The following is an 11,107-nucleotide window of genomic DNA, read 5'->3' as shown; positions in this document are numbered from 1 at the left end:
GTCGGCCCCTGAGGACGCGGAGAAGGTGCCGGGCCCGCAGGACTTCCCCGCCGAGCGGCTTTTTCATGCCGCGGCTACCAGGGCCTTGTCGACTTACCCCGTCGTCCGCTATACCCCGAAGTTTCGTCACGGGGACAGTGGAGCTGAGCCGGTGACGGAGGAGAAATCGAGCTCGCCTAAGTAGATTGGTGTGCTTTGTTAGCGAGTGGGTGCGTTGTTCCTTCGAGCGATGGACTCGAGGGTGTGTTACTTGTACAAACGATGCTTTTGGTGAATGAATGTTGTTTGCTTTGCTGCTTTTTTTTTTCTTTGCCTGTTCGGGCGATTGGAGTGCTCTTCCATGGCTCGAGGGGCCAGTCGCTGTGCGACCCCGATGAAGGCTATCGGCATGACTGTTTTCCTGTTCGAGCTGGGCGTCCCCAGTCGCAGTACGTAGTCGTTTTGCGCGGATAGCAGCCTCATGGGTGGGTGAGTGGATTTGTTGCGCTGTCTGTGTAGCGCGCCTCTTGTCGTGGCTCGGTGAGCCAGTCGCTAGGCGACTCCAAAGGGGTTCTTGGTCAGGCGTTTTTCCTTGGCGAACCGCGGGTCCGTTTTGCGGGGTCCCTAGTCGAAGTACTTAGCCTTTCAAGTCACCTGCCTAAGGTAGAGGAGGGCATGGAGTTGTGCTTTATAGCGTAGCACTGTACGATTGTTGGGCCCGGGGGGCTGGTCGAGCAAGCGACCCTGCTGCTGGATCCAGTCGCCGTGTTCGCTTGACGGCGTAAGAAACACGGGGCAGACCGGTCCTGGTTTTGCGACCGGTGACCCGTTGTTTTCTTGTTAGCCGAGCTACTTGGTCGATCGTGGATTGCTCGGTCAGCAGCGACAATCGAAGGTCTCGCAGTCCCCGAGTCGCGCACTTTGGGCGATTCGACTCGCGGGGATGGGAGATGAGTGAGTGTCGGCGAGTGCTGCAGAATAATTGGCGAGTGCGATATGGAGGAACAATTTGTTTTCATTTATATTCTTGAAGTCGCTTACACGTTTATGCTAGGTGTAGAAACGACGGAGAAGGTTGACATTCCAAGGGCGCTCGACTTCTCTGGTGAGCGGCTCGCCCTTGTCGTTCTTGCGGACGTCGATGAGATAGTAGGCGTCGTTGCCAAGCACGCGGCTGATGGCGAACGGTCCCTCCCACGGGGGAGAAAGCTTGTGCATGCCCTTTTTGTCCTGTATGAGACGAAGGACGAGGTCGCCCTCTTGGAAGGAGCGACTGCGCACTTGGCGATTATGGTATCGGCGCAGGCTTTGCTAGTAAATGGCCGTTCTTGAGAGTGCGAGGTCTCGTGCCTCGTCGAGGAGGTCGACGTTGTCTTGCCGAGATTGCTCGTTTTCTTCTTCGGCGTAGTTGGCGACTCGTGGTGAATCGTAGGCGATGTCTGTTGGCATGACGGCTTCAGCGCCATACACCAGGAAGAAGGGCGTGTAGCCAGTCGACCTATTTGGTGTTGTGCGAATGCCCCAGAGTACCGAAGGTAGTTCTTCGGCCCAGCATCCGGCCGCGCGCTCCAGGGGTACCATCAACCGTGGTTTTATCCCGTGGAGGATGCTCTGGTTTGCCCTCTCTGCTTGTCCGTTCGACTCGGGGTGTGCGACTGCCGCAAGGTCGAGTCGGATGCCCTTTTCTTTGCAGAAGTCGGCCATTTCCCCTTTGGCGAAGTTGGTGCCATTGTCCGTGATGATGCTGTGGGGGTAGCCGTAACGGTAGATCAACTCGCGAAGAAACTTGGTCGCCGTTTTTCCGTCGCATTTTTTGATGGGCTTTGCTTCTACCCATTTGGTGAATTTGTCCACGGCGACGAGGAGGTGTGTATATCCGCCGGGCGCCGTTTTGAATTTTCCCACCATATCCATGCCCCAGACGGCGAATGGCCAGGTCAGGGGTATGGTCTTCAGTGCCGAGCCCGGCATGTGCGACTGGCTAGCGAATTTCTGGCAACCGGCGCATGCTCGAACGATAGCTATGGCGTCGTCGTGGGCTGTTGGCCAGTAGAAGCCATGCCGGAAGGCTTTGGCCACAATCGAGCGGGCGCCTGCGTGATGACCGCAGTCGCCTGCGTGGATGTCTCGGAGGATCTTGCGGCCTTCGTTGGGCGTGACGCAGCGCTGGAATGTCCCGGAGATACTGCGTTTGTAGAGTTCGTTGTTGATGATGGTGAAGGATTTGCAGCGGCGCACGAGGGTGCGTTCCTCTGTTTCGTCCATCGGCAGTACCTGGCGTTCGAGGTAGCTGAGGTACGGCTCAGTCCAGTCTCCGGCATCCGAGGCGAGTGCGACTAGGGCGGAGTCGGGTGCGGGTGGTTCGGCGATGTCGATCTCCCGTGGTGTGTGCACCGACGAGCGGATGAGGACGTCGAGGAAGACTCCTGGAGGGGGGGGGGTAGTCGTTTGGACCCGAGCCTGGCCAGGGCGTCTGCTTCTTCGTTCTTGTGCCTGTCGATCCACTCGACGGCGTGGCCGGCGAAGCTGGCGCCGGCTTGGTCGACCGCTCGTTTGTAGGCGATCATGTTGGCGTCGGAGGCGTCGCAGGTGCCGGACGTCTGGGCTGGCGACGAGGTCGGAGTCGCCGAGGCATCGCAGGCGAGTTGCACCCATCTCTTTTGCAACGCGCATGCCATGGAGGAGTGCTTCGTACTCGGCCATATTGTTGGTGCAGGGTTCGAATCGGAGATGCAAGGCGTACCGTACGACGTCGCCTTTGGGCGAGGTGAGGACGACGCCTGCGCCCGCTCCCTCGAGGTTTTTTGAGCCGTCGAAGTGTAGCGTCCTATGCTTGAGGTCGGCCTGGGAGCTCGGCTGCTGTGCTTCTTCCCAGTCGACGAGGAAGTCGGCTAGTGCCTGAGACTTTATGGCATGGCGCGGCTCGTACGTGATGTTGTGGACGCCGAGTTTGACTGCCCACTTGGCTATCCGACCGGTTGCGTCACGGTTCCGGATAATATCGACGAGTGGAGTTGAAGCAACCACTTTGATGGGGTGTTCGTGGAAGTAAGGGGCCAGTCGCCGCTGGGCCCTCAGTACTGCGTACACCAATTTTTGGTAGTGCAGGTAGCGCTGCTTCGATTCGATGAGGGCTTCGCTAATGTAGTAGACTGGTCGCTGGGTCAGCTGCTCCTTCCCTTCTTCTTTGCGTTCGACGACCATGACTGCACTTATTGCGCGATTCGACGCGGCGACATATAACAGCATTGTTTCTTGAGGGAGTGGAGCCGCGAGGACAGGTGCATTCCTGAGAGCGTTCTGGAGCTCTTCTAGGGCCTTCTGCGCCTCACTTGTCCACTCGAACGATTGTGATTTCTTCAAGAGGCGATAGAGTGGCATGGCCTTGTCGCCGAGTCGAGGGATAAAGCGACTGAGTGCCGCGACCCGCCCGGCGAGCTTCTGCGCATCGACTAGGCAGGTTGGCTGCTTGGTGCGCATGACCGCTGCCGTTTTCTCCGGGTTGGGCTCGATGCCGTGTTTGGAGATGACGTAGCCGAGTAACTGTCCGGATGGTACTCCGAAGGTGCACTTCAGGGGATTGAGCTTGATTTGGTACCGCCGCAGGTTGGCGAATGTTTCGGCGAGGTTGGCGACCAGGTCGTCCTGACGAGTCGACTTCACGACCACGTCGTCTATGTAGACGTGGACATTGCGGTCGATCTGGCTTTCTAGGCAGCTGTTCATGCACCGTTGGTAGGTGGCGCCAGCATTCCGGAGTCCGAAGGTCATGGCCGTGTAGCAGTAGGCGCCGAGCGGCGTTATGAACGCCGTCTTCTCCTGGTCCTCCTTGGCCATCTTTATTTGATTGTAGCCGGAATATGCATCGAGGAAGCATAACGACTCGGAACCAGCGACCGCGTCGATGATCTGGTCGATTCGCGGTAGGACGAATGGGTCCTTGGGGCAGGTGCGATTCAAACTTGTGTAATCGATACACATGCGCCACGTCTTTTTTTTCTTCAGCACCAAAACTGGGTTTGCCAGCCACTTGGGGTGCTTGATTTCTATGATGAAACCAGCGGCGAGCAGCCGGTTCACCTCTTCGGCGATTGCACGCCGGCGCTCTTCTCCCACGGGCCGCATCGCCTGCCTAACGGGGCGTACGGTGGGGTCGACGTGTAGTTTGTGCTCAGCAAGTTCTCTCGGGACACCTGGCATATCAGACGGTTTCCATGCAAAGATATCTCGATTCTCACGGAGGAACTTGATGAGCGCGCTTTCCTATTGGGCGGACAGGCCCGTCCCAATGGTAACCTGTCTACTCGAATCATTTTCTACAAGGTCTACTTGGCGAGTGTCGGTAGTAGGCTTGAAGGTCGCCGCAGGCGAGTCGAGCTCGGTCGGCTTCTCGAGGATGGCGGGGTCGTTGCTGTCGACCGGGTACTTGGCGAGCTCGGCGTTGTTGTCGAGTTCTTCGGCGATGACGGTGTCGGCGAGCTTGGCGCTGTCGTCCTCGCACTCCAGTGCCATTGCCGGGTCGCCGTGGACGGTTATGAGGCCGCGGGGCCCGGGCATCTTCATCATGTTGTAGGCGTAGTGGGGCGCGGCCATGAACCTGGCGAACGCCTGGCGACCGAGGACGCAGTGGTATGGGCTGCGGAAGTTGACCACCTCGAATGTTATCCGCTCGGTGCGGTAATTCACAGGCGTGCCAAAGGTGACTGGCAGTGTGACCTTGCCGATTGGAAAGGCCTTCCGCCCCGGGACGATACCGTGGAACGTGACTTTGGTGTCCTCCAGGCGCGAGTCCGGCAGACCGAGTCGCTGGAAGGTTTCGTAGTACATTATGTTGATGGAACTTCCTCCATCCATCAGAGTCTTCGGGAGCCAATAGTCGGCCACCTTTGGCCTGACGACCAGGGCTACTCGGCCCGGGTATTCGATGCGTGGGGCGTGGTCGTCACGACTCCACGTGATGCTTTGCTCGGACCAGTTGAGCCAGCGGGGCACGCCAACTGAGACTGCGTGCACAGCGACTGCCCTGTTGAGGACTTTCCGATCGCGGCGGTCGCCGACCCCGTTGAAGGTGTGTAGCGAGCCGGCGCTACGTCCGAATCCGTCTTCTTTGCTCTGGTCCTGGTCCTTGGCGCGGTCCTTCTGCTGGTTACCGCCGTTGGCTTCTTTGGCGCGACGGGCTCTCTCGATCTGCTTCAGGGAATAGCAGTTTCCAGTCGTGTGGTTGGAGGGCTTGCCCTCTCTGCTGTGGTAGATGCATGGGGCATCTAGCAAGCTACGCGCATCGAACCGCCTGGGCTGAGGCCGGTCTTCTCTTGGTGCGCGGTTGTCGCGGCGGAACGCCTTCGGGTCGCGTTGCTCGTAGTCGGCATTGGCGACGAGTTCCGTGTGGCCGCCGTCGGCGCGGCGTTTGCCGCCACTGGACCGGCCGCTGAACCTGTAGTCGCTGCGGCGGTTGTCGGAGGTAGGGCGGCGATTGCGTCGCTGGCCATACTCGTCATCCGAGTCGACTGTGGGGTCCTCGTCGGCGTATCGCAGGGCGATGTCGAAGAGCTCCGCGATGGAGATGTTATCCCTGCTGACTCGACGGAGCTTGGCGCTGAGTGGTTCATATCGGCAGCACCTTCGGAAGCAGTAGATTGCTGTGTCGGTGCTGATGCCGCTGGAGGTGGTCCACATGTCTTGCCAGCGTTGTACCCATCTGCGAGTCGATTCGCGTGGGCCTTGGACGCAGCGGTCCAAGTCTTCTATGGTGGTTGCGCGCGTGTACGCGCTGGCGAAGTGTTGGATGAAGGCGGCCCTGGCTTCGTCCCATGAATCGATGCTGTTTGGCGTGAGGGTGTTGAACCAATGACGGTTCACTCCGTCCATCATGAGGGGCAGGTAGCGGGCGGCGAGTAACTCGGAATAACCCAAGATGCCCATTGCCATGGTGTACGAGTCGATCCAGACCGTGGGGTCGATGTGTGTGTCGTACTTCTCAATGTCACGAGGACCCTTGAACCCGACCGGGTAGGACTCGCCTCTTATCATGGAACCGAAGCATGCCGGTCCGACCCGGTTAAACACGCTCTGGCGCGGGGCCTCGTCGGCGAAGCGGTCGTTAGCCCGGTTGCGCGCTCGCCACTCTTGATCGTTGAGGATGTGAGTGCGTGCGTCAATCGCTTGCCCGTTCGCGGCGACCATCGCTCGCGCCGGTCGCGGCTCGAATCGGTGGTTAGTCGAGTGAGCGGCTCGCGGTGCTGGAGGTGGGCAGTTGTTGACGTTGACGACTGCGCGGTTCGCCGCGCCTGAAGACGCGGCTCGGCTTGCCGACGAGCGCGAGTAGAGCCGTCCTTGAGAGTCGGCGGCGGCGTGTTGCTGTTCCAGGGCCTTGGCGACCAAAGCCTTGGCGTGCTGAACGAAGATAGCACCCTCCCCTGTTTCAGGGAGGTTGGCGAGTGCGGCTTGGGCTGCTGCGACATTGTCTGCTGGGGACGAATGGAGTCGCAGGCCGTTGGCGTCGACCTCTGCTTGGGGAGGCGGTCGTCCTCCGGGAGGTGGAGGGGGGGTGGCGGTGCTCCGTGAGCTACTCCTCCGGCGGCGACCTGACTCGATTCTGGGACGTCGGGGTTCGTAGGTCGGGCGACCCGAACTTCTCCATCCGGGTCATCGAAGTTGAGACGCGCACTGGGGAAGCCTTGTGCCTGGATGCGCTCCATGCGTGCGCGATTTCGCTCGTTGCGGTAGTGGGACACGGCTCTCACCGAGTCTTGTTCGAGGCGGAACTTCTGCCGCTCCACGAGCTCTCTCTTCCGTTGCTCCTCTAGGGCCGCTCGATGCGCCTCGATCTCGGCCGCGGTCGCGGTGGGAGGAAGCGGCGTGGAGAAGGGATCTTGTGGAGGTTGGTCCCCATCGCCAGCCGCCATGAAGACGGCGGTGGGGGGTTGGTGCCAGGCAGCGCCGACCGAGTCCGAGTCGGAGTCGCTGCTGAAGAGGGGGAGGACGGAGTCGTCCTCGAAGTCGCTCGGGTTGGAGACTGGAGTGATGGAGTCCCCGAGCGAGGCTGCGACTATGGACCCGGCAACCGACGCCGTGGCGATGGACTCGGCAGTTGATGCTGCAGCAGCCGAGTCGGCGTCATCCTCCAAGGCCGGCTCGGCCTCCGTGTGGACCTCGCCCGTGATGGGGAGAGTTGCAGTGAGGAGTTGTCCTGGCACGAAGGGATCATGCATCTGGCTGGGGCGAATTTCGTCGGGGTCGCTGACTCCAGTGAGCCCGACGAAGAGGTTGATGGTGCCGACCGGCACCATCCAGGCGCGAGCGAGGGGAGTTGAAGCCGGCCGGTATGAGCTCGGCTGGATGTGGAAGAAGCCGCCAGTGGCGATCATCCTGCCTGTGGCGACTTGCCGGCGTACCGGCGAGTAGGGCCTCACCGCGGCTCGGAGGCTTGATGTTCCATGCCCCACGGTGGGCGCCACTGTCGTGGATGTGACCACGGCAGATGCTACCGGGGGCAGCACTTCGTTGATGCGGGGGCAAGGAAACATGGCCATACGCGGATCGAGGTGCACAGGACGCAAGGGTTTACCCAGGTTCAGCCCCTCCGGAGAGTAAAGGGCCTACGTCCTGCTAGATCTTTATTGCTCAGTGGAGAATTACAATGGGGGGGGGCTCAGTTGGCGACTACGCCGAAGCTTACAGAGGGAGATTGGATCTTAGATGATGTGTCCTCTAGGGTTTTAGCTCGGGGGTTTATATGGACACCCCCGATCTAGGGTTACAAGGAGATAACTCCGAATCATACAGTTGCTATTAATCCGGGATCCTCTACTCCTCCTGCACGCAATCTTCTTATCCGGTCGCACCGGCCTCCCTCCTGGACAGGTGGCCCAGTCGCTTCATGGCCCAGTCGCTTGAGCGACTGGCGGCCCATCTGAGTCTCCTTCTTTCATGGCGAGTGGGACTGGCGACCCACCCCCTATGGGTGTATCCCCGTCATTTGCAATGATGAATATGATATTTTCAGTCCACCTACTATTGAGGATAAAATTAATTATGATTACAATATACCTCCTATATATGATGATTATGGTGATGAGAATAATAATGATAGCTATTTTATTGAATTTGCTCCCACTACAACTAATAAAATTGATTATGCTTATGTGGAGAGTAATAATTTTATGCATGTAGCTCATGACAAGAATGCTTTATGTGATAGTTATATTGTTGAGTTTGTTCATGATGCTACTGAAAGTTATTATGAGAGAGGGAAACATGGTTATATGCATCTTAATAATATTAAGTTTCCCCTCTTTATGTTGAGAATTTTGAAGTTACTCGTGTTTTATCTTCCTATGCTTGTCACTTTGTTCTTCATGAATTTATTTGTGTACAAGATTTCTTTTCATAGGAAGTGGGTTAGGCTTAAATGTGTTTTGAATTTGCTTCTTGATGCTCCTTTTGCTTCATTTTCTATTTTCATGAGAGCATCATTAAAATTACTGAGCCCATCTTAATGGCTATAAAGAAAGCACTTCTTGGGAGATAACTCATGTGTTTATTTTGCTACTGTTTTGTTGTGTCTTGGAAGTTTTTACTACTGTAGCAACCTCTCCTTATCATGTTTTTGTGCCAAGTAAAGTCTCTATGGTAAAGTTGATACTAGATTTGGATTAGTGCGCAGAAACAGAATTGTTGTCTGTCACGAATTTGCGTAGATCTCTCTATAAAAAAATCAAAAAAATCTGCCAATTTACGTGCGTGATCCTCAGATATGTACGCAACATTCATTATTGACTTTTTCCGTCTGAGAAAGTTAAGTGCCTCTGAAAAATTCGTCTTTACGGACTGGTCTGTTTTGACAGATTGTGCCTTTTATTTCGCATTGCTCCTTTTGCTATGTTGAATGGATTTCTTTGTTCCATTAACTTTCAGTAGCTTTGTGCAATGTCCAGAAGTGTTAAGAATGATTATGTCACCTCTGAATATGTGAATTTTTGATTATGCACTAACCCTCTAACGAGTTTGCTTTAAGTTTGGTGTGGAGGAAGTTTTCAAGGGTCAAGAGAAGAGGATGATACAATATGATCAAGAAGAGTGAAAAGTCTAAGCTTGGGGATGCCCCCGTGGTTCATCCCTGCATATTTCAAGAAGACTCAAGCATCTAAGCTTGGGGATGCCCAAGGCATCCCCTTCTTCATCGACAACTTATCAGGTCACTTCTAGTGAAACTATATTTTTATTCCGTCACATCTTATGTACTTTACTTGGAGCATCTGTGTGCTTTTATTTTCGTTTTGTTATTTTCATTCTTTGAATAAATCGGATCCTATCATGCTTGTGTGGGAGAGAGACACGCTCCGTTTTTTCATATGGAACACTTGTGTTCTTAGTTATGCTTTAATGTTCATGGCGAAGGCTGAAAATTGCTTCGTTAATTGCTATTTGGTTGGAATCAGAAAATGCTTTATATGGTTTTGAATAACTTGATACTTGGCAATTATTTTGAGCTCTCATAGATCATGTTTAAGCTCTTGCATCATGTAGTTTAATCTATTAGTGGAGAAATACCATAGAGCTTGTTGAAATTTGGTTTGCATGATTGGTCTCTCTAAGGTCTAGATATTTTCTGGTAAAAGTGTTTGAACAACAAGGAAGACAGTGTAGAGTCTTATAATGCTTGCAATATGTTCTTGTGTAAGTTTTGCCGTACCTGTTCATACTTGTGTTTGCTTCAAACAACCTTGCTAGCCAAAGCCTTGTATCGAGAGGAAATGCTTCTCGTGCATCCAAACACCTTGAGCCAAAACCCATGCCATTTGTGTCCACCATATCTACCTACTATGTGGTATTTTTCTGCCATTCCAAAGTAAATTACTTGAGTGCTACCTTTAAAATTTCATTCCTTTGTCTTTGCAATATATAGCTCATAGGAAAATAGCTTAAAAACTATTGTGGTGATGAATATGTAGCTATGTATCTTAGTTCTTATAAGTTGCTTGTTGAGCGGTAACCATGTTTCTGGAGACGCCATCAACTTTTTATACCTTTGTTGAATATCATGTGAGTTGCTATGCATGTTCGTCTTGTCTGAAGTAAGGGTGATTTATCATGATCAAATGGTTTGAGTATGCATATTGTTAGAGAAGAACATTGGGCCGCTAACCAAAGCCATGTATCATGGTGGAAGTTTTCAGTTTGGACATTCATCATCAATCTCTTATGAGAATATTATCTGTTGTTGAATGCTTATGCATTAAAGAGGAGTCCATTATCTGTTTTCTATGTTGTCCCGGTATGGATGTCCTAAGTTGAGATTATTCAAAAACGAGAAATCAAATGCGATTTATCTCCTTGGACCTTTGTACAGGCGGCATAGAGGTAGCCCTTTGTGACACTTGGTTGAAACATATGTTATACAATGATAATCCATGTAAATCCAAGCTAATTAGGACAAGGTGCGAACACTATTGGTATTCGATGCATGAGGCTTGCAACTTGTAGGAAGTTTTATGCATAACACATATGAATTATTACTACCGTTGACAAAATTGTTTCTATATTTCCAAATAAAAGCTCTAGCACAAAAATAGTAATCCATGCTTCCCTCTGCGAAGGGCCCTTCTTTTACTTTATGTTGAGTCAGTTTATCTACTTCTTTCTATCTTAGAAGCAAACACTTGTGTCAACTGTGTGCATTGATTCTTACATGTTTACTTATTGCACTTGTTATATTACTCTATGTTGACAAATATCCATCAGATATACATGTTACAAGTTGAAAGCAATTGCTGAAACTTAATCATCCTTTGTGTTGCTTCAATGCCTTTTACTTTGAATCTATTGCTTATTGAGTTAGCTCTTATGCAAGTCTTGTTGATACTTGTCTTGAAAGTACTATTCATGAAAAGTCTTTGCTATATGATTCAGTTGTTTAATCATCATCTTTACCATTGCTTTGCATCACCTCATTCATCTCATATGCTTTAAAATAATGTTGATCAAGATTATGATGGTAGCATGTCACTTCAGAAATTATTGTTTTTATCGTTTACCTACTCGAGGGCGAGTAGGAACTAAGCTTGGGGATGCTTGATACGTCTCCAACGTATCTATAATTTCTGATGTTCCATGCTAGTTTTATGAC

The 11,107-nt window shown here is 52.9% G+C and overlaps 1 protein-coding gene across 1 annotated transcript; it reads right to left on the bottom strand.

The window, feature by feature from the left end:
- Positions 1–1,290: 1,290 nt before the first annotated feature.
- LOC124667034 (uncharacterized protein K02A2.6-like) lies at positions 1,291–1,950 on the bottom strand. Its single transcript, XM_047204369.1, has one exon. The coding sequence runs from the start codon at positions 1,948–1,950 to the stop codon at positions 1,291–1,293; it is 660 nt and encodes a 219-aa protein (XP_047060325.1).
- Positions 1,951–11,107: the final 9,157 nt, after the last annotated feature.

Source organism: Lolium rigidum, chromosome 6 (assembly GCF_022539505.1).
Source record: "Lolium rigidum isolate FL_2022 chromosome 6, APGP_CSIRO_Lrig_0.1, whole genome shotgun sequence".
Taxonomy (NCBI): Eukaryota; Viridiplantae; Streptophyta; class Magnoliopsida; order Poales; family Poaceae; genus Lolium; species Lolium rigidum.
This window is presented reverse-complemented; position numbering and strand designations above follow the sequence as displayed.

What these genes read in the sequence shown, in the direction of transcription:
- LOC124667034 (XM_047204369.1), bottom strand. Translation starts at nt 1,950, where the DNA reads ATGCCGGGCTCGGCACTGAAGACCATACCCCTGACCTGGCCATTCGCC.